This window comes from Pipra filicauda, unplaced genomic scaffold (assembly GCF_003945595.2).
Source record: "Pipra filicauda isolate LSUMZ 115617 unplaced genomic scaffold, ASM394559v2 scaffold449_size645428_pilon, whole genome shotgun sequence".
Taxonomy (NCBI): Eukaryota; Metazoa; Chordata; class Aves; order Passeriformes; family Pipridae; genus Pipra; species Pipra filicauda.
In genome coordinates this window covers 523,493-545,906 of record NW_024104586.1, presented here as the reverse complement: position 1 = coordinate 545,906, position 22,414 = coordinate 523,493, and the positions used below count along the sequence as shown (strand labels likewise).

General features: G+C 54.2%; 1 protein-coding gene across 2 annotated transcripts; it reads right to left on the bottom strand.

The window, feature by feature from the left end:
• Positions 1 to 1,372: 1,372 nt before the first annotated feature.
• Positions 1,373 to 22,274, bottom strand: PALD1 (phosphatase domain containing paladin 1). Of its 2 annotated transcripts, none has more exons than XM_039385910.1 (21): positions 22,179 to 22,274; positions 20,533 to 20,535; positions 14,891 to 15,085; positions 14,640 to 14,742; positions 14,259 to 14,438; positions 14,028 to 14,183; positions 13,766 to 13,926; positions 13,556 to 13,631; positions 12,764 to 12,912; positions 12,583 to 12,679; positions 12,372 to 12,476; positions 9,841 to 9,936; positions 9,507 to 9,641; positions 8,793 to 8,909; positions 8,530 to 8,709; positions 7,829 to 8,026; positions 7,362 to 7,502; positions 6,678 to 6,749; positions 6,366 to 6,506; positions 3,627 to 3,782; positions 1,373 to 1,681 (listed from the first exon to the last, which is right to left on the bottom strand). In XM_039385910.1, exons 3-21 carry the CDS (start codon positions 15,073 to 15,075, stop codon positions 1,532 to 1,534), a joined length of 2,598 nt encoding a protein of 865 aa, XP_039241844.1. In that variant the 5' UTR covers positions 15,076 to 15,085; positions 20,533 to 20,535; positions 22,179 to 22,274; the 3' UTR covers positions 1,373 to 1,531. The 2 variants fall into 2 exon arrangements, with proteins under 2 accessions (XP_039241844.1, XP_039241845.1); XM_039385911.1 differs by lacking the exon at positions 20,533 to 20,535 and adding an exon at positions 18,756 to 18,868 and having other exon boundaries at positions 14,891 to 15,088; positions 22,179 to 22,248.
• Between the last annotated feature and the right edge of the window lie 140 nt (positions 22,275 to 22,414).

Genomic DNA, 22,414 nt, shown 5'->3' with positions numbered 1-22,414 from the left:
CTTCCCAGCCTGGGGAAAAGAACACATTCCCATCTCCCAGGCATTTTTTTTTCCCAGGCAATTGCTTTATCCCTGCCTTGGAAATCGCTTGTTAGGATGGTGGGAAAGTGGAAAGAAGCCTTTGAGCCCCTCAAACCAGGTGGTGCAAAGCTCCAGCCTTCATTACCAAGATTAAAGAGGCTGAGATTTCCTAAGCAATTAAAAACTCTGCCTAATTAAGACAGGGCTAATAGGCAGGACTTCCAAGGGTTGGTGCTGGGACAGGAGAAGGGGATGGATTTGCAGCCTGGCTGAAAGCAAAGGAGCCTGCAGGTAATTGCTTTAGTAAGGCAGAATAAATGGTGATGTGAGGATAGAAAGGATGTGCTCTGTCAAAAAGAAAAATAAGAGCAAAAAAATAGCATCGACAGCCTCTTGAAATCACTGGATCAACTGTCTGACTGCATCAGCAGCAAATTATCCAAACACTGAAACACTCAGCGAGGGACAAAACATTCCGGCAGGTATTTCTGCCTGAGAAAAAAAATAAATAAAAAAGTAAACACAAAAAGTGCGTGGTTGAGACAGAAAGAATGAGGGAGCCCTTGGGAACTGGGGCTGAAGAAAAAGCAGCGCTCGCTATTTAAAAATGTTGTTTTTCTTTCCACCCTCCACCTTTGAGTTTCTGCCGCCTCCCGCCCCTGGCAGCGGATGAAAGGGGAGCTGGGACAGACGGAGCGTGTGCTCCTGCTTTTGTGCTTCCCATTCTATTTTATCACCCCTCCATCCGGGCAGGAGCCCAGACTTCCCCCCTCGCCCCCCACAGGCTCCTCTCCCTCCACTGTGAGGGCAGGAGGGGCGCTGGAACCCCTCATTTGCATCTGATTAACTTCATTTTTCACTCTTCCCTTTCCCTTTTCCTCAAAAAAGAAAAATGTCCTGATATCAGTTGTGCTTTTAAGCCTTTGCTGAGCAGCTCAACCTGCTCAGCATCACCTTGGCACTGAAATTGGACTAAGAGGGGTAAGCAGGGACCCCCAAACCTGGTGGCACAGCTGCCTTTCCTCCAGCTGCATCCATGACTGGAAAGAGCTGGAAAGAACCAACAAAGATGCCCAAACCTTAAAAATACCCAGGTCTGCAGTGACTGGGATCCCTGCGAGTCTTAATCCAGGCTACAAGTATTTATGGCTCCATATATACAAATACATACACACATGGAGCCATAAATGTATAAATATATATCTGTGTATATATACATGTATATTTACATATATAAATACACATTTGTGTGTATAAATACATGTATTTGTGTATACGCTGCAGTGGTTCGGGGAGAAAGCCAAGAAGGCCTCGATTTTTTTAATTTACAGCATTTTTATTGCATCCAAAAGAACCCCAGAAATTCTCCCACTCTAAGGCAGCTTTGGGGCTTGCCCCTCCCTCCCCACACCCCCAGGTTTTGGGAACACAGTCTTTTTTTTTTTTTTTTTCTCCCCTCCTCTTCCCCACCCCAGAGGAAGCAGCGAGGGGTCCCCTGACGCCCCTGACCCTACAGGAATTCCCCGCGGAAGGGGCGGGACGTGGCTCCCTGTGCCTGCCAGCGGCCCCGCAGTGTGCACAGGGCTTTGCCCTCCAGGCTCTCCAGCTCAGGGAATCCCAGCTGGTTCAGGACCTCGTAGACCCCAGCCACTGCTGCCACCTGAAAACAGAGCGAGAAGACACACTGAACTCCCCCGGGAGAGGATGAAAAGTCGCTGTGTCCCCCCCAGCCGGGTACCCCCTCCCCTGCAGCACCCCTCCAGCTGCCCTCCAGCCCCACTTTATACATTTTATAAGCCCCTTCCTTGCTGCTGGGGTCAGTCGTCACAGGGTTTGTTGGCTTTGGCACCTTCCTGCCAAAAAGCTACAATGGCGCCTTGTTTTTGCTAAAAACGCAGGGACTGTGCAGCGGGAAGGGGCGCTCTGGGGGTCAAAGGCTCCTTGTATCCACAGGTTGGGCGTATTTCCCTTCCCTCCAGCAAATAGGGGGGTGGGAGGAGCTGTAAACCCACCTATTGAAGATGTGGCATTAAAAGGGCAGCACTAAAATGGGCAGCCCCAGAAGGGTGGAGCCCCAAAAGATGCAGCTTTAAAGATGCTCCAGCAACAGGGAGACAGAGGGCATTTGTAAACCCATGCATTGAAAATGCAGCACTAAAAGGTGCAGCACCAAGAGCTGCAGCACTAAAGGTGCAGCGTTAAAAAAACCTACACTAAAGGGGGCAGCCCCAAAAAGGTGTGGCCCCAAAAACGTTGCCTCAAACCTTTTGATGCTGTACCACAAGGTGCTGCACTAAAAGATGCTCCAGCAAATGGGAACAGAGAGCAGATGGAAACCCATGCATCGAAAATGCAGCCCCAAAAGGCACAGCATTAAAAGATGCTCCAACAAATGGGAAGAGATGTAAATCCGTGCATTGAAAATGCAGCCCAAAAAGGAGCAACCCCAAAAATTTTGCCTTAAACTTTTTGGTGCTGTACCAAAAGGTGCTGCACTAAAAGATGCTCCAGCAAACGGGAACAGATGTAAATCTGTGCATTGAAAATGCAGCCCCAAAAGGTGCAGCATTAAAAGATTCAACACCAGAAGGCACTGCATTAAAGGGAAGGTGCAGCAAACAGGGGGAAAGAGGGAACATGTAAACCAGTGCATTGAAAATGCAGCCCAAAAAGGTGCTGCCCCAAAAATACATAACAACAAGAAAAGGTAAAAATGCTAATAGTGAGAAAAGGTAAAAGTGCTAATAGCAATAAAAACAATTAAAATAATAGAATACATCAACAGAAATAATACAAGGAAATAATAATAAAATACAGATTTTAAATAGTAAAATGCGGTAATAAAATAACAACATGTAAATAAACTACAAAATATAATAACAGTAATAATAGCATCATTAAAATTGCCATGTCCTCAGCTTCCCCTCCTCCCCTCTGCCTCTCAGGCAGAATAATACCTGCAGGCAGCAGCACACACACGCCCCTATGCCCCCACCATGACATGTACCACCTCCAAAGTCCCTTTTCCAGGGAAACATACACCCCCTCAATGCTTGGATGTAAGGCAATGTGTTCCAAATAAATCCAGCAGCTGTAGCCCCCCTGAGCAGGAGATACGAATAGTTTAGGGTCTCTTCCTCACACCCCTATTCCATATGGATAACTTAGGGACTCCCCATTCCATTTTTCCAGCTGGTTCCCAATTCCCTTGGATACCCAGTGCCACCATCCCCATGCTCCCAGACCCTGTGCCACTTGCCCTGGCCAGTCAGGGTTGGCTAGTGGCCTCCCAGCCCCAGATGCTGCAATCACACCTGGCAGATCAAACTAAACCCCTGGGAAACTCAAAAGAGGAGAAAAGGGCAGGTTTGGGGCGGGAGAGCACCCCATCCATGTGGTGGGACTCCATCCATCTCCAGTGGCTTTCCATGATTGCCCCCAGCCAGGGGAGCTTGCCCAGAGCAAAGGGACCACGGATGATGCCCCAAACAATCACGCAGAAATGGTAAACAAATTACAGATGGTGTTCTGCTTCCCAGGAAATTCCCGTATGCCCACGTGAAGGTGACGTTGGGTGAGGTCTGCTGGGGCAGGGAAGGCCTCACCTCGCGCATCCAGAGGCTGAAGGGCCTCTGCCAGGAGTCCTTCTTCTCCAGGTGCAGGTAGGCGTTGAAGAGGATCAGGTAGATGTAGCGCTCCAGGTACTGCAGGCTCCTCAGCTGCAGTGTCCGTGTCTCCTTCTCATCCTTGCCCGACTTTCCCTGGATGGAACAGGAACCTGGCTCTGGAACCTGCCTTGGGAGAGCATCCCAGAGGCAGCTCAGCCCTCACCCACGCTCCTTCTCCATCCCACTCTGGAAGCTGGGTGGGGAGGGACCCCGGAGGACCTCTGGGGCTATGGGAAAGCCATGGGAGGAGCGTAGGAAGGGGGAGGACCACTCTGGGGACAAAAACAAGCACATCCTTCCCTCCTGCTCCCGCCGGCACTTGGCACTCCAGGCTCTCATTTCCTTGTGGTTTCCAGCGTACGCCAACACTGCCCTTACGGGGCAGAGCTCAAAAATAGGTGAGGGGTGGATAAAGGGGTGGGGGGTATGCCCAGGAGCCAGGGATAGGTGCCCAGGTGCAAACTGTACCCCAAGCCATGAGATCCTGGACTGCAAAGCATTTCCCCAGGGAAAAACACCTCCCTGGAAAGCATTCCCAGCTGGATTCAGCCTCCATTGCCAGAGGAAGAGAAGACATGTGGCCACCCAGTGTCCCACTCTGAAGTTGATGGCCATTGCATCTTCTAGTATTACTTATATATATATATATATATATATTTATCATAAATATCTATTTTATTATGGTTTATATTACAGATACTATAAAATTCATAGATTCATTGTTTATATTTATTGTTGTTGTTATATATCGTATTTAATTATACAATAATTTTTATATAATAAATTTTATTAGTATTATTATAGCTCTTAGGAACAAGCTCTGCACAATGCTCCTTCTAGGAATAAATAATAAATAAAACTAAATAAGAGCCTTGATCCCACAGTTGATCCCACAGACCATCCCAAAGAGCAGCCACTCCTCACTTCAGCTCTGCCCTTTGGAAAAGGTGTCTCCTCCACATGTGTGTGCCAGTATTTGTAGAGAGCAGATCCTATTATCCTGTTATTTATCTTATTATTGCATTACCCTATTTATTTTTCATTCTATTATCCTATTATTTATCCTAGGTTTATATTCTATTATTTATTTTTATTCAATTATCCTATTACTTATTTCATTCTATTATCCTATTTAATTTTATTCAATTATCCTATTACTTTTCATTTTATTCTATTATCCTATGGATTTTTCTTCTATTATCCTATTGCTTTTTCTTTTATTATCCTATTATTTATCACCTTATTAAATTCACCTATTTAGTTTTAATTCAATTATCATCTTATCATTATATCCACCTATTTATTTTTCTCCTATTGTCTTATTATTTATGATCTTATTATCCTATCATTTCTCTTTTATCCCATTATTTATATTTTCTCATATTCTCCAGGTTTTTCCTCCCAGTTAGGAGTGGGAAGAGGTCAGAACAAACCAAGTTCCAAAGCACCTTTTCCTTCCCTCCTGCTTTGCCCTAACCCTGCAAAGCATCTCCCAGAATCACGATTCCCACAGTTCTCTTCTCCAAGCTGCTCATCAGTGAGGAAAAAAATAAAAATAAATTAAAATTAAAGCATTTGCACACAGCCCTGGCAGAGGACAGAATTAAATCCATAAAACAGGTTGCAGCCCCTTTAGGGTGGGAATTTTTAGCTCTGCAGTAGCAAAGGATGAGATAAGGTAGGTGCGACTTCCCACCTGGCCACCTTCCCGGGATAAAGGAGGAAAAAGCAAACTTAAATTAAATTACTTACCCCAAATGAAATTAGATTAATAAATAATAAATAAATGCGCAATAATAAATGTATTAATAATAAATAATAGCTATTGCTGCAAATAGTCAGGTCTCCAGAGGTTTTCCTCTCCCAGCCCCTCAAAAAAAAAGCAGAGGACTCCAGAAACCAGGAGGCAAATCCCCAGGGAAGCTGCAGATGTTACTGGGTGATTGAACATCTTGGTTTCTCTTCGATCGTTCGTGGCCATTAATTGAAAACATGGATCGATGGCAGCTGGGGCAAAAGCTGCAGGGAGGAATCACTGGCAGGACACGGCACAAACCATCCCAGGGAAGGAATGATGCCAGGTCCTGAGCTCAGCCTGTCCAAGGCCCCATGAAATAGTAGCACAGCTTAAAAAATTCCAAATCTGATCAAAATAATCCTTTCTCCTCTTCATCAGCTCCATAGAGGCTCCCAAGTAAAACAGGGCTGTGGACCACAGGCTCAGCTGGCCATGGGATGCCACCGGCACGGATGGGTCCCTTCCCAAGGATGGGTCTCCTTCCCGAGCTCAGAGGAGCACGAGGAGCCTTTGGGGCTGGAAGCAGAGTGGGACAGACCAGTCCTGCCCTCTGCCGGCAGTACCTCACGGGATGGAAGGCATGCTGGATCAGAGGGAGGCTGGTGTGGGATGTAGGTTGGTGCCAGAATGGCAGCATTCTGGGTGGGATGTGGGACAGTGAGAGATGGGTGGGATACTGGGTGGGATATGGGATGGCACCAGACAGGTGGATGCAGGACAGAACACGATACAAGACAGCCCTGGGGGACCATGACCACAAGAGCCCTGGCATATCCCTCCAGAAAGCCTCATCCCAGGAAACCAAACAGCTTCAGCAGGGCTGGTCCCAGAGCCCAGCTGCACCCTCTGGAGCTGGGCAGTGGGGAGAGGCAGCTCACCTGCCGGTAGGTGCAGATGATGATCTCCCGGAGGTGGTAGTGCATGGGCGTCATGGTCTCACTGACCGTGTCCAGGGCCATGTCCACCTCCTTCTTCATCCGGTGACCGTCAGGCAGGAGCTGGACCACCTTCATCACCACCTGGAGCACGGGCAGAAGCAGAAGGGGCTTCACCAGGTGCCTGCTCCCCTTAATCCCACTGCTCTATCCCTGCCCAGGAGAGGATCCAGCCCCTCCAAACAAGCAGCTGTGGGTTAAGGCAGCAAAGAGCAGGCTTGGAGGGGGACCCCTAAAACAGAGTCATGGCCTCACCTCAAACTCCCCTTTGGTGTACTTGGCATCAGGCACGCTCACGATTTCCTCCTCGCTCATCTCGGGGATGCCCTGGGGTGGTCAGAGGGGGTGGGTCATTATGGGCTGCACAGCCCTGTCCTCGCTGCCCAACAGCTGAGCAGAAATGCAGAGCCTGCACCCAGCCCAGGGCCCAGGCAGCCCCCACCTCCCCTCTGCTGGGCAGAGAACACCCAAGTTTTATCCCCACCCAAGGAGGGAGCCACATCGCTGGGACAGAGGACTGTTCCAGGCCCTGGCACAGGCTGCCCAGAGAAGCTCTGGCTGCCCCATCCCTGGAAGTGTCCAAGGCCAGGTTGGACGGGGCTTGGAGCAACCTGGGATAGTGGAAGGTGTCCCTGCCCATGGCAGAGGGTGGAAGTGGATGAGCTTTAAGGTCCCTTCCAGCCCAAACCACTCCATGATCTCTCCTGCCCTTTAACCCTTCGTCCTGGCATGGGAGCTCTCGGGAAGGGGGTAAAGGGATGTACCCACACATCTCCTGGAGCTCACTGGGGGTTAGGCACGCCAAGAAGTCAACATACAAATGTCCACCTCCTCCAGCCCACCCTGGCCCTGCCCACACTCCTTTCAACCCTGCAGAGCTTCCCCAGCAGGCCCTGCTCCAGCCCAGCCCGCGGGGAGAGCCACAGCCCCCGCACGCACGTTGAAGTGCCAGAGGGTGAGCACAGCGATGACCATGGCCGTGGTGGTCCTGCCCCGGCCGCTGCAGCAGTTGAACACGAAGGCTGCCCGCGAGTCCTCGGCCAGGGCGCTCTTCATCACCTCCAGCAGCCGGTCAAAGTCCTGCCAGGGGTGAAGCCAGTGGGTTTTTAGGGACGCAGCCCACTGCAGGTCAACACAGGTTGCCCACCTCCCTTCCTCACCGTGGCACCCCCCCCGTCTGCCATACGGTCTCCGGTCCCCTTGCTCCCAGATCCATCCCTACCCAGCTGAAGGCACCCAGTCTCTCCATGCAACATCTCCCTGCCCCGGCAAGCACCCCACACTGTGCCTGGGCATGTCACTGTAGTCCTGGAGCTCTGTGGCACCGAGCAGCCAAGTGACATTCACCCCACAGCAGCAGAGATGGCTTGGAAAGGAGGCACAGCACCATCCCATCCCCGGGGTACCTGCTCCTTGGGAGCACAGAAGTCAGGAATGGGGATGCGGCGGTAGGTGAGCCCCTGGCAGGAATTCTTCTGCTGGCTGAATATCTCCTGTGTGGTCAGGCAGCTCTTGAACATCTTCATCTGCTTCTCTGCCTCCAGGTACACCTCCAGCCACTTCTGGCACTTCATCAGGTCACCCTTCAGGGCAGCCTCCAGTTTCTGCAGGGGATGGAGAAACCCTCACTGTAACACCCGCTCCCCCTAATTTTTGTAGGATTTTAATTATTTTTTTTTAGATGCAGGCTCACATCCCTCTTAAACACCCCATAGCCAACTCCAAATCCCACCTCAGGTCCTGGCCACCACTTCCACCCAGGACCACAGTCCCCACCGTGCTTGATGGGAGCCTCAGGAGCATCATCTCCCACCACGCTGGGCAGCTCCTCCACAGAGCTGTGCTGCTGCTGCAGCCAAACCCCTTCACTGCCTGTCTCCTCTGGAAACCCAGCTGGGAACATCTGCTCCCCTTTCCCCAGGTGCCTTTTACCCTGGCTTTTAAGGTAAACTTTAAATTCTTCTAGGGAGGCTCTCTGCTTTGCTCCCTCATTCCAAAAGGAAAACAAAACCAAAACCAGCAGCGCCGGGGGGTGAGGGACTATCCAAGCCTCTGGGAAATCCCCCACGAGGGCTCATAGGAGTATCTCCCAGCAGGCAGAGCTCACCTCTAGCTGCTGGGGTGAGGCAGTGGGCACAGGGATCAGCTCCTCCAGGTGCCCGGGCTCCCGCAGTGTGTAGATCTGCTCATTCCCCTCCAGGACCGCTTCTTCCCGGAGGTTGACCCAGACAATGCGGGCGTGCTTCCTCTTGGCATCCGTCAGGTACCGCAGGACACTGCCCAGGCTCTAGGGAAAGGGTGGGCAAGGGTGATGGAAGGTCTGGGAGCCCGATGTGGGGTCCCTGCCCAGTGTAGGGTCCTGCCCCTCACCTTGGAGCTGGGCTGTGCTGTCCCGTAGACAGGCATCTTGGGCACCCGTCGGAAGTTGGCCACGCTCATCTCCTTGGCAGTGCTCAGCACATCCGGGCAGGAACGCTCATCTGCCACCTGCAACGGAGCAACGCCTGGGCAAGGGGTGCCCCCTCCCAACCATGGGGTTCCCAGTACCCCACAACCTCTCACCCACGGTCCCTGCTCAGGAGAAGTCCCCAAACCTTTCCAACAGCAGCATCCAGGGCTCAAAGCCACACGGCTGTGTTTCAAAGGTGGGAGATGCTCTTCTTGCAGCACAACCTGCAAGGCACCAACAGTCCTGGGCTCCTTCACCCTACCACAGCCAAGGACCAGCAGAAACACTGAGCTGCTGCTTAGGTTCACATCATGGGATGCTCCAGCACCCTGGTACCTTGGGTCTGTGGGGCCGGACACATCCATGTGCAGAGCATCTCTGCCCACACAGGCATCCTTCATAGAATCACGGGATGGTTTGGGTTGGAAGGGTCCTTAAAGACATTCTAGTTCCATCCTTGCCAAGGACGCCAGCAGGACATGGACCCCCAGACCCCAACGCTGAGCCGGAGACCCCAAAGCACCTGCCCTACAATGGGGAAACCCCTCGCTTCTCCCCGCCCCCCAAACCTCTGTGAGGGAGAGCAACCCCAGCAAGGCGCCGTTCCCGCCTCTACACCCCCGACGGGCACTCACCAGCACTCGCGTGCCCTTGGTGACGAGGTCCACGGTGACGGTGAGCTCCGAGCAGTTCATGCCCGCCTGCAGCCGGTACAGCTCCGGGTGCCGGCACATCCACCTGCTGAAGCTGAGGGCAAAGCCCAGGGGGTACTGCCGGCGGGGGGCCGGGGGGGGATGCTCCGTCAGCCGGGCTCGACCCCCTGCCTGGGCACCCCCCACGGCCCCACCGAGAAAACCTCCCGGAAAACTCTCGGAGGTGGAAGCCCCTTCCCTCCCCACTGCATGACGAAGCAAAAAAAAGGGAAAAAAAAAAGGGGGGAAAAGAAAGGTTTTTTGGGGGGTCTTTTACCTGCTCGTGAAGGTAGTAATTGAAAGCAATCAAGTAGAAATAGCGTTCAAGACTCTGTAAAGTCCTCTGGAGGAAATACTCTTTGGTGCTGCTCCCCTGAAAGCACAGGCAGAGGGAATCTGTGATGCTGACCCCACACAGAGCAGGAGGCTGGGAAAAAGCCCTACATGCTCTTCTCATGATTTATTTTTTTTTAATTAAACATTTCAAGTTGTCTGTATTAAATGATGCTTAAAGACATAAATTTGTATTTCAGCTCAAACAAAAGCTTCCCTGTAGCCCAAGGACATGCTGGGAGCAGTTCCAACCGGACCCAAGGGCCCTGCTGTTGCACGGATACACTGTCCAGATGTCAACAGGAGATTCAAACCCAGGGGGAGTGGGTTGGAAAATGCTAGGTCCTGCCCCCCACCCCAGCCACCTCCGTGGCCTTTGGATAAGGTGCATCCCTGGGGAGAGAGGTCCCCTTGCCAGCCACACACCCTGTAATATCCTTCATTCCCAAGTGTCCCCCCTCTCCCTTCATGCCCAGAAGCATCCTGATGCACAAGTAACTGGCTCCAGGCAAGCTCTCCTCCTCCTCTTCATCATTACCTCCCCAAGGAAGGCATGTGCCCCACCATAGCTATCCCCTCCCAGGGATGAAGCTCAAAAGCTCAAACCCTCAGGATTTTCCGTAATTCAGAAACCTCAGGGTGGGGGTTTGTACATCCAAGCATCCCATCCAACAAACTGACCAGCGAAGGAGCACCCAGCATGGCATCCACAAGGATACCTGGAGAGCCCATCAGGACCTACTTCCCAGGGTATGATGGAAAATCCTATAAGATGGGGCTGTGCCCGGGGTCAGCGCGGCGAGTGGGGTTTGCTCATCCCTGAATTACGTGGCTGACTCATGAATATTTACTTGTTCTCCACAAGAGAAATCCGGCCTGCTGTCATTTATCAAGAGGAAAGGCAGTGGGATTTGCTCTGGGAACTCAAAACAAAGCCTGCAGGGATGGAGCCGTGCCGGGTTTGCCGGCAGCGCTGACGGCGGAGCGGTGCTCCTGCAGCACTCCATTCCTGCAACCAAACCCAGCCCCGCGCTCTCACCCAAGGCAAATCCCTTCATATTGCCCTTAAATAGGCTTTTGATGGAAAGGGGGATGATCCACTCACATCCCAGTGGTGCAGAGTTGGGTATCGTGGCGATCCAGTTGTGGCTCAGCATCCCACACTGGGATCCACCGGCATCTCCATCACTTGAGGGCTTAAATCTCCATTTTTACCCCCCAAATCCAGACAGAAACCCACTGTCCAGCATGACCTCATTCTTTTATGCCCAGAAAAGCCCTTCCTCTCCCCCTCCAAAAAAAAAAAAAAAAAAAAAAAAAAATCAACCAGCTCACCCAATACCACTCCAACACTATAAAGCCCAGGCTGGTTTTCCCATGTCTGAGCATCATCCCCTCTCCCCTCCTCCATCCTCCCCCCAGCACATTTTCCTGGCCCCTTGCCACTGTTTAAACCTGCTCTTGCTCCACAAAGACTTCAAATAAACACTCCTCAGGGCTTATTTATGGCAGTCCCCCAGCCATTTGTTTCCCCAGAGTCCAGGATGACACAGAACAGGGAAAAGCCATGGAAAGGCTTCAGTGCAGTAGGAAAATCCCTTGCCCTGTGCCAAAGATTCCCCTGCTATACAAGAGAACCTACCAGCACATGAGCAGCACCAAACATATCCAAATCTGCCCTAAAAGGGGGCAGGGGGATAAAATTTGGGATTTGCCATTAAATGCCAAAAAAGGGACTGTAAATGCCTTCTTTTCCCATCCTTTAATCATTTTCATGGGGTTTTTTTTTGCTGCACAGTACCTGGTTTCAGATTGCTCTTTAAAACCAGCCCCAGCACTGCCACCCCACATTCAGCATTTAAATAGGAAAATTAATCTCCAAAGAGGCTGGGATTGGGACAGCACTTCTACCTGAGCTCCCTCCCTCCCTTCCATCACCTAGTGTAGAGCCCTCCAGGCCAGGCAGGGGAGTCCCACAGCTTTCCATGCTGGAAAACCACCCTGATGGCTCTTTAAAACAACGGGAAACAAAATGCATCTACAGCTAGAAACGCCTGACCTTGAGTGACCATATTTGCAATGATCCCTCCCAGCTCCCGAGGACTTTTACCATCCAGGCTGATATCGATTTTACAATTTTAGAGCTGACGAAACCAGGGCACAGGATATTATTTGCCCCTGAGGTCACTCACCAAAAGCAGCAGCGAAGCCCAAAACAGCCTGTTTTCCCCCCCCAATCCCAGCCTGCTCGATTTTATGGCTTTTGAAACAACTGGAAAGGAAAAAAGAAAAGAAAAGAAAAAAAAAAAAGAGAAGCCCCACAACCCTTCAGGTTTCACATCGCTGGGAAATCTCCAGCTCTCAGGAAGCTCTGGATTTCCAGAATTTACATTCTTCTCATCCCAGCGCAAAAACAGCTCAATAAATTCTCCCGTGCCGACAGCTCGCATCCGTGCAATCCTCTGATTACTGTACCTGGATCTGATAGTCCTCCCCGATCCCCTCCAGCTTCTTCTTGTTCTCGTAGATGGCTTCCTTCATGTCGTGCATCTCCGAGCAGGAGGCGATGGCACTGTCCACCTTGGGAGGAGCAAGGGGGAAATCGCTCCATAAGCCTTGGATCAGAGGGGAAACAATCCCTCCCCTCCCAGCCACCCCACTAGGGGCTTCAGCAGCACCCCCTTACCTCCTCGACCATCTGCTGGCCTTTGGGGACCATCTCGATGAAGGCCTGGATGACCCGGAGCCTGTCCCTGGGAGGTGTTTTAGGCAGGTGGGGGAGGCTGGGGTGGGAGAAGGAGGAAATCAAACCAGCTGTGGGGGCACGGGCATCCCCCCACCCCGACCCTGGGCTCTCCCCTGCTTACTCGGGCTTCTGGGCAGCTCCTCGGTGGTGGTGCAGGACGAGGGTGCCCATGGCCATGGCCAGGTTGGTCCTGCCCACGCCGGTCTGGCAGCCGAAGAGCAGCGCCGGCGGGGGCCTGCCGGGATCCCGCAGGAGCAGGCTGGGGCTCTCCTAGGAGGGGGGGACACAGGGATGGGTGGGGACCACAGCGGCTTCCAGGAGAGCCAGGTCTGCCCTGTCAATGGCTGGGGTGGGGGTGACAGCCCTGCCTGGGCACAGAGGGATAGGTGGCATCTCCCCTTTGCTCAGGGGACGGTGTGGGTAGTCGAGGACAGCACAATAGGTGGTTCACTCATTGCATTCCCAGTGCCCTCTCCAGCCACCAGTGGATGCTGGCCTGTCCACCCCACTGGAGATGTTCCCACCACCCACCTCCAACCTGCTGAGATTTCACCTTCTAGAATTAAAAAAAAAAAAAAAAAAAAAAGCTCTGCCATGGAAAACTTTTGCACCAAATCCGGATAATTCCTCCCAAACCCGTTTAGGGAAGAGCCGCCTGCACACGGATACTGTGAGGTGGCCAGGGAGGGTCACGTCCCACCAGGGGTAGGGACAAACAGCTGGACAACATGGACTTCTCCAGCAGGATACTGCAGCAAGTGGAATGGGAATTTGCAGGCAGAGGCATCCTCTAACAGGCAGTGTACAGGAAAACCGGAAGATGCTCTCGAGAAATTGCAGTCCCCGATGTGGCACAGGAGCAAATCCCAACCCGGGGTGGCCCCCATGGACCAGGCGCTGTTCCCCGGCTCACCCTGAGGAAGCGGATGAAAGCGTCGAACTGCTCCTCCAAAGGGGCTCCCTCGGCGGGCAGGGGCAGCCGGTGGTACCTGCCGGGCACGGGGACAGCCCTCGTCAGGAGGACGGGACCACGGAGCAGGATCATCCCCACCACGATGGAGGACACGTGGCTTAAGGGGGTACCAAGAGCCCTGACTGCGCATGAGGAGGAGGAGGGGAGCACCTGTAGGAGGGCTGGAGGAAGATGGGTCTGCGGTAGACCTCCTCTGTCACCTGGATGTCCTCCTCACACTGCACCCGCACCGCGTGGGGCTCGTCCCGCAGCCGCTCGATGTCGTTGTACACGTAATAGACGCTCTCGCTCAGCTGTGCGAAGTCGTGGATCTAGAGGGGATGGGGAACCCCCGTCAAAACCTGCCCCTGAGCCGGGGCATGCCTGCACCCCGTCACGGCTGGCGTGGCGGCCCCTTCCCACCCCTCCTCGCCTCCTTCCGGATGGCCAGCTCCAGGCTCTCCGCCCGCACTCCCCGCTGCAGGTTCTCATGGAGGTTCTCCTTGCCCCGGGGGGTGTAGGACACAAAGTCCCCCTCCAACCGCAGGAAGACCACAGGCTCCTCGCGGACGCAGAAGAAGACACACTCCTGAAAGAAAGGGGAGAGAGGCTGCCTAAAAGCTCTCTTGCCTTTTTCCACCCCCATCCCCACCCTGCCACCAACCCTGTGGCCCTCTCTCTGCAGCTTCTGCAGCACGAGCTTGAAGCCATGGAGGCTGGGTTGGCCCATCCCGAACACGGAGTAGCCTCCTTTCGCCTGTCGGAAGTTGGGAGCGCCGCAGCTGCCAGTAGTGTTCAAGACATCTAATTTTCCATATACATCCCTGACCATGAAATATTTCCCCTGCAAAACAAGAGGGAAAGAGAGAAGGTGGGAAGTTGGTGGATTCGAGCAATCTGGGACTTACGCATCCCAGAACACAGCTGAGAAGAGAAGTGGCTTTTTCTTGGTGATCTTCAAAATTAGCCCCCCAAAAAAACCCTGAGGTCTACAAATCCCAGGCTGAAACGGGTGGGATGATGGAATTGGCGGTGGGATGCTCACCTGCACCAGGTAGTGCTCCAGCGTGGCCTCAGAAATGCGTCCCACCGTGTAGTTGGCCTTCAGCAGGTCATCGTGGATCTGGAACTCCTCCCTGCAGTTGTACCTGCAAGAGCCATGTGCAGGTGGGTAAAGATAAAAAACCAATGGCACGGGTGGAGATTAACAAAAAAAAACCCCAAACCAACAATATTTAGGGAAGGGAGTGGGGAAAAACAGAATTCTGGAGTGTCGAGGGGCTGCCAACGACTTACGTGATGACCACGGGCGCCACTTTGTTGGTGATGATGGACTTGGCCTTGCTGTTGTGGAGCCCCAGGGTCTGGAAGGAGTGGATGCTGAGGGAGCGCTGGTCCTCCATGCTGCCGTCTCCCGGCGCCCGGCTCTCCAGGGGGGATGCCGAAACCGCCTGCTGTGCCGCGCTGGCCGTCGTACCCATAATCTGTGGGCTGCGCCGGGACAGGGAAGCAGCAGCAGCCGCCGCAGGGAAAAAAGAGGAGGGAGAGAGAAAGAGAGAGAAAGGGAGGAGGAATTTATTTTTCAGCCGCTCCTGATTTAGGCAGGGAAAATCCCGGGCGGGCACAGGGCAACCCCCCTGCCGACACCCAGGCGAGGGAAGAAGCGCTAAGCCAGCCCTCTCCCTTCCGCTCCCACAAAAGGCTTCCTTCCCTCCTGCCATGCAGCTCCCTCCATCAGGGAGGTGAAAGCAGGGCTGAGGAGGGAAGGAATGGGAGGGGGGGAAAAAAGGGCGAAATGCTGGATCCGGTCCCTAAAACCTGCTGAGTCAGCACACGGCCCCGCGGAGGGACAGCCTTCGCCTCATCCCCTGCCTTCCTGCACCCGCAAACCGCTCCAGGGTCCCTCCCTGCGCGGAAAACACTTGAACGGAGAGCAGATCTCAGGAATATTTAGTAATTTGGGATGTAGGAGCGTGCCTGGAGCAGACCTGTGCGTGCAAATCTGCCTTTAAAGCATCCAGTTATCCCCAGACTGCAGGAGTACCCAGGGCAGGTGGAGGACCCCCGAAAGCAGCCCCCCCTTCATCCCCAGGGAGCTCATCCCTAAACAAGGATGGAATCAAAAGGGCCAGGGCTGGCGGCAGCCAGGAGCATCCCGCCACACTCCACCGGTCCAGGACAATGAGCCGACTGTCTGCAGCAGCCAGGGCCGGATCCTGGTTTCCAAATGAAGCGAGAGATGGCAAGGGGGCAGCCTGGAATAAACAAAAACTCTGCCCACTGCTAACGAGACGGTCCCCAGTAAAATCTCCACGGTGCTGATGCTGCATGGAATCACCCCGGCAGCACCCGAACGGGACGGTACCTGCTCGAGGCGACGCTCGGTGCTGGGGATACTGGGATGGCTTTAACCCCCCCCCCCCCCCAAATCCTTCTGCAGCTGCTCCTCCTGCCTTACAAGCAGCACAGGATCAATCCCTTACTGTGATCCCAGGGAATGCGATGCCCCCAGCAGCTGCAAATGCTTCAAGTGGGGGGAAAAGCCTCCGGAAAATGTGCTATTTCGAGACGACCGTGCCCAGGCACACATTTTCCCCTCCTCCCCATCCTCCTTCCCTGCTCTGCAGAAAACTTGTTGCTCTACTGTGAATTTTCTGCACCATTAGGCAGCTTGGTTTCTTTTACACACAAGGTGGGGGGAGGGAAAAAGCCCCTCAGCTGTTTCAGGCCAGTGCAATTTCTCCAAGTCCTCATGTGTTTCTTTCACATAAACACTGTCAGGGTAAAAATAAAGGAAAAAAAAATATATATAGTGAGGGTTTGAATGTTTCAGAGCAGGCACTCGTGGCTTTGGAGAGCTCAGGCAACAAGCAGGACTGGGGCATCCAGCCAGGATGCTTTTTTCCCCTCATTTTGCTCAGAATGGGTGCATCTTTTCAACAGCAAGCTGGATCAATCCCTTTGGATTTGCTCCAGCATCCCCATGCTGGGGGATGGAGAATCCACCCCCAACTTGGAGTCAGGCATCTTCTGTATTTCCTTCATCCTTCTCACCCCTCCCCACAGACACCCACCTTCACCCTAAATCCCTCAGGGATATTTTCTTTACCCGACAAACCACACCAAGAAATAACAGGCATAAAAGACGCCGGGCAGATTTGGAAATTGTCTTTCAAACCACAAAATGAATGGAGAGAGGAAATCACATTTCAGCTTCTTCCCCCACCCCGCCCCGCCTCCCTGCCTCGGTTGGGCAGGCAAAAACAAGCAAGAAAAGTACCGAAATTACCCAAAATGGGTGCTCTGGGCAGCCAGGGAAACTGCTCTAAAAAGCCACAGGGAGAGGGAAGCGCTGGTGTTATCCATACAGGAGCAACTATTTACTGGTACTGCTGCATCTGATGGGAGCAGGAGGGTTTACACCCTCCCACCACCCACCCTACAAGCTGGGACACAAACTGGGATGGGTAGGGAAGCAAAACCCTATCCCAGGAGAACAGACAAGATTATCCTGGCTGAAAACTCTTCCAGATATTGCTGATGGCTGCGATGGAAAGAGTTGCAGTGGAGCCACCATCACAGGCCAGCCAAAGGAGGCAGGAGCCCAAGGAACAGCCTGGCAGGGACCAGCCCACCAAAGGGCTCTGGATTAATCCAAATATCAGGTTTTCCCCCAATATCTGGACACAGTCAGCAAACACTATGAGAAATTCCTGCACTGCAAAAGGTCGCCCAGAGAAGTTATGGCTGCCCCATTCCTGGAAGCGTTTGAGGCCAGGCTGGATGCAGCTTTGAGCAACCTGGTCTAGTGGAAGGTGTCCCTGACCATGGCAGGGGGTTGGAATGAGATGAGCTTTAAGGTCCTTTCCAGCCCAAACCAGCCTGAGAATCTACAATTTTAAGTTAGGAGGCTGGGCTGCAATCCACATGGATTTTATAATGGATTACCAACTGGCCAGGGTGAGCTGGTTTTAAGCATCCCTTCCCTTGCACAACACAGTATTTGGGGGTTTCATTTCCAGGAGAGAGAGGATGCAGAGACAAAACCCCCTGCACAGCATCCTGGCCTCCTATCTGCACCCTCTCCTCCTTTTCCTGGGACAAACCCCAGGAATACTCCCCCAGCCAGCTCATCCCCTCACAGCCCTCATCTCAGAGACCCAAAAGCCAAGCCTGAGATCAATTGTGGCCGTGGTTTGTTAACAAAGAGCCCATTTTCTCCCCGGCTCCCAGAAGAACCGACACCCTGCACGAGGGCATCCCACTGAACAAACCGGCACTGTTCTTCTCCAGGTGTTTTGCCGAAATTCAAAGCTCCAGCAGCCGCCAGCTAATTATTCCTGCTGCCTAACAAGGAAGCAGAGCCTCCAGGTGGGCAATGCAGAGATGCCTCCTTTCCCCTCCAGACCCTATTCCAAAACATCCAGCCCTGCCAATGCCAGAGGAGCCACCAGCAGCACTGGGATGCTGGTTGAGCATCCCAAGAGGTGCCCCTTGAGCACCCCAAGAGGTGCCAGTTGGGCTCGGCAGCCTCTCCCACATAAGTTAAAACGACACACAGTGCTCAGCCCTCCGCAGTCCCACCTCACAGAGCTGCTCCTCTCCCCCTCCACCCAGCACAGGGGTTATTCCCACACCCGGGGACCTGGCCAGGACTCAAAGCAGAGCAAACAATGGACTAAATATAGTGGGAGGCAGGCGGGCTGCAGCTGCAGGATGCATCTGCCCCGGCCGCCGCGATGAGGAGGAAGCGTGCACTTGCCTGGTCACCTCGTTGTCAGCAGGAAATAAATCAAATAAATCTCCTTCAGTGCATCCTCGAGATATTTTATAGCTTTTAAAGCTCCTTTAAATGAAAAGCAAAGCCCTTTGGGAAGCAGCATCCTCCCGACACGTCCATCCCTCTCTCGGTGTGGGGCGGCCCCGGCGGCTTTTTGGCACCAAGCTGGCACAGATGCATCCACAAGGGACTGAGGGTCACCCCTGGAGCACCACTGACCCAAGCAGGGAGGCAGGAAACACTGTGGTGGCCGGCAGGAAGCCCCAGTGCTGCTGGAGGGGCATCACCAAACCCCGGAGGAAGCACTGGAGCCAAGCCCCCCTCCCCGGCGTGCTCTTTAACCTTCTTTATCAAAAAACAGTGAAAATTAAAAAAACGTACAAACAGTTTTGCTGGGAGAGGCTGCCTGTGCCAGGAGATATCCCGGAGCAGAGGCTGTGTGGGAACCAGGCTCCTGTTGTTCCAGGTGATGCCGGAAGGAAGCAGCTCGGCTTCTTATAAACACATAATAAAACAAAAAAGAAAGGTGAGAAATAGCACATTAAGCCGTGGTTGATTTGAAATGTGTTGTCCACCCACGGGGCTGCGAGGGCAAAATAAGGCAAAGAAGCCACAAGACCCAAAATGCCTCAAATCAACCCAAAAGCGCCTTGGCAGGAGGAGGAAAAGGCCCTGGAAAGGCAAGTTCGCAGCAGACAGCTCTGATTTTACAAGCCTTGACTGACTTATTATTATCTTTAAAGGAGCAAAAGCAACCACCCTCCATCCTCACAAGCTCCTTGGAGAGCCAGCGTTGACAGCCAAAAATATAACTCAATAGGCAGCATTTCCTAGAAAGCCCAGAGGTATTTCCCCATCAGGCCGAGATCGGTGCTGCTGATCCCCCGTGCACCCTGTGCTCCACCATCAGCATCTACCAAGGGGGACAGGAAAGCATCCGTGGGATGCCTTCCCCCAAACCCAAGTGGAAACACCTGGAATAATCAGGACCAGGCATTTCACACCCCCTCCCCAACATGCTCCTGTCTTCTGGTGGAAAACCGAGTGCCACATCCCCATCCTCCGTGTGACCAACCTGCCTTCAGTTACTCGATTTAAAACTCCTTACCCTGAAGTCAGGGAAAGCTGTTTGAGACGAGGAATGGAGGAGAAAAAGAAGGCATGCAGGGATTTCAGCCCAGAAATGAGGGTGTGACTGTGCTCCCCGTCACGAGGGCAGCCACCAATGAGGGGGTTACTGGTATCCATTGGGAGTGGTAGCCAGGCTGCAGCCCTTCTTCCCAAACCTGGTCTGCAGTGACTCATTAATCAGCACGAGTAACACTCCTTGCTAAGCAAAGCCCAAAAGGAATTAAGATCCTGGAAGCACTCAAGGTCAGGTTGGATGGGGCTTGGAGCAACCTGGGCTAGTGGAAGGTGTTGCTGCCCATGGAAATGGGGTGGACCAAAATGACATTTAAGGTCCATTCCAACCCAAACCACTCTGTGACTCCATCATTTTGCCAAGAGCCCACCTGTAACAGCTACAACATGCCAAAAAACTCCTTTACTGCAATTTTTAAAGCTCCCCCATCAGGTCCCCTCACACATCCTGCCTGTCCCTGGGGTGCTGCTTTTTGGGCAGGCAGGAGGTGTTCAGGCTGCCTGCTCTTGAGGAGAGGGGTTTTATTGATGAGCATCAATGGAAAGAGGAACAAAGCCGACTTGGAAGCGCCAGCACTGCCAGTTGTGCTGTCAGCTCGCTGCCAGCTGTTTCAAGATCTGTGAGCACTCTCACTGAAGGGTTTTCTTTCAACAGTGCAAAGAAAAAAAAACAAAAACAAAAGCCATAAAGGCTGGAGATAAAGACTAGGAGCATCTCCAAAGAGACCAACGTCCTGTGGCAGAGCTTTTCTCCAACACCAAACAGTCCCCAGCTCGCCAGGAAGCACCACAGCCCCAAACCCAACCCAGACCTGCCAAACTCTTCCCCACCAGAGGTTCTGTGGTGTGACCCCAGAGGGGAGCAGGGGGTCTCCAGCAGTGGGGGACTCGGACTGCCCCCCCACACACACACAACACCCCGCTCCCACCCCGGGGTGCCCAGCGCCAGGGTGAGCCGGCCAGGGCGTTTCGGGAAGGCGAGGGCTATGATTTTGTGCTATTCATAGCAAACCACCGGCTCCCCTCCCAACGGGGGGAAGGCTGGCGGAGCAGCGGGACGGCTCCTTTTACACGGGGCCGCTTTTCCACGCCGGGCTCTGCTGCAGGACCACACCTTTCCCAGGACAAGCAGCACCTTATGCACGCCCAGCACCCGCCGCGGTTTGGGATGCGGCAGGATACGGAGCTCGCGCTCCCAGGATCTCCTCTCCCCCCACCCCGCCCTCTTAATACATAAAGCAAAACGAAGCAAATCCCGGGGGGTTTTTGCTCACAACAGAGACCTGCCCGTTATTTTTAGGCTCCGTGTCATTCGTGCAAAGGCATAATCACTTCCTGCCTTCCAGGAAGGAAATGTCCCACCGCCGCTGCCTGCACGCCTGCCTCCTCCTCAGGCAATGCCTGCCTGCCTGCTCTCAGCCCAGCCACCCCAAAAAACGCTGTTCCCCCCCATCCAGGGAGGGTAAACAACCGGGACGCCGCTCGGTTTGTGACGAGTACCACGGTCCGGAGCGCTGCAGGGAGAAGAGGGAGTGTTCGCCCCAGCCAGCACTAAGAGGATGCGCCGGGGAAAGGGCAGGGAAAGAGGTCCGGAAAAGTCCGGCAGCCATCGGAAACGCAGCCTGGATGAGGCTTCTGGACGTTTTCAGCCTCGAAAAGCTACAGATGCCGGCCAGGAGCCCAGTGGGAGCAGACAGCCTTCCTCCTAAGACATCCTCCACGTCCCAGCGGCACGGCAGCGAGGGTGACCCCGTCCCGCACGGGGGGTGGGAGGCCCCCGGGCTCTGCGCCGCACCCTGCACGTGCCAGCGGGAAACCCATCCCTGAGCGATCCCAGGCTTCCCGCTCCTCCCGTGCTCCCCAAGTGAGAGCTGCAGAGCCAAACCCCAGACCCCGAGCAGGGAAGGCACTGTGGTTACATCTGCTCCTCTTCCTCCTCCGTCCTCATCCTCCAGCAGGGAGCCATCCTGCAGCTCCCCGCTTCAGAGTCTGCTCCCCAGACGGCTTTTGGGGGTGTAAGGCAAGGGATGCAAACTCCAAAAATTACTTCGGGGGACTCGAGCCACAGCAGGCACGAGCTCCCCGCTTGGGTCAGCCTCCAACGAGGCAAAAAGAGGGAGAGAAAAGCCCCTATTAAATAGGAAACAGGACTGCAAAGGCAGGAGAGGTGGGAGGATGCCACGGGGCGGATGCTGGGCCTCAAAACTAGTGAGCCATCTATTTTCCAGAGGTTTGAAGCCCAGCGTTGGCTCCGGATAAACTCTCCTTGCCACGGCTGGGGCACCTCGTGCCCACGCTGTAAGGTCTGTGTTCCTGGAGCAAAACAAACCTTCTCCCCATCGCCCCCCGCCCTTTGGCTTGGGGGGACACACCCAGAGGGGACCGTACCCAACAAACACCCCGGCTCCCCATCTCCCGGGAGGGGGGTGGCAGCCACCCAGGGGTGGTGCTGGGAGAGGGGGGGCACCCTCGAGGGCTGAGCCCCTCCACCCCCTTCCCCACGCACCGGGCTGGGAAACGAACCCCCACCACACCCGGGGAAGGGATGAGAGGGGGAGCCGGTCCCGGGGGGGGGCGGATGGCGAGACCGGGGCGAGGGTGGGGGGAGGATGCCTGGGACCGGGATGGGGAGGATGGCCGGTCCCGGGGGGGGTACGGTACCTGGGGGCGGCTCCGGGCTCAGCTCCCGCGCCGGGCTGGCCACGCCGTCGGGCGCCCCATGGGGGCGGCGGGAGCGGGTGGCGGGAGCGCAGCCCCGCGGCCGCGCCGACCGCCGGCGCCTCGGCGGAGGAGGGACCGGGCGGGGACGGGGATGGGGCCGAGGGGAGGCCGGTACCGCCCCCACCCCGCTCCGGGACACGCCCGCGGTACCGCCCCTTGCATCCCCTCCCAGCCCC

What these genes read in the sequence shown, in the direction of transcription:
- PALD1 (XM_039385910.1), bottom strand. Translation starts at nt 15,075, where the DNA reads ATGGGTACGACGGCCAGCGCGGCACAGCAGGCGGTTTCGGCATCCCCC. An exon ending in TCTGTGCTCCCAAGGAGCAG is followed by an intron (nt 7,503 to 7,828) that starts GTACCCCGGGGA and finishes CACCCCTGGCAG; the next exon opens with GACTTTGACCGGCTGCTGGA. An exon ending in TCAGCCTCTGGATGCGCGAG is followed by an intron (nt 1,682 to 3,626) that starts GTGAGGCCTTCC and finishes CTCTGTTTTCAG; the next exon opens with GTGGCAGCAGTGGCTGGGGT.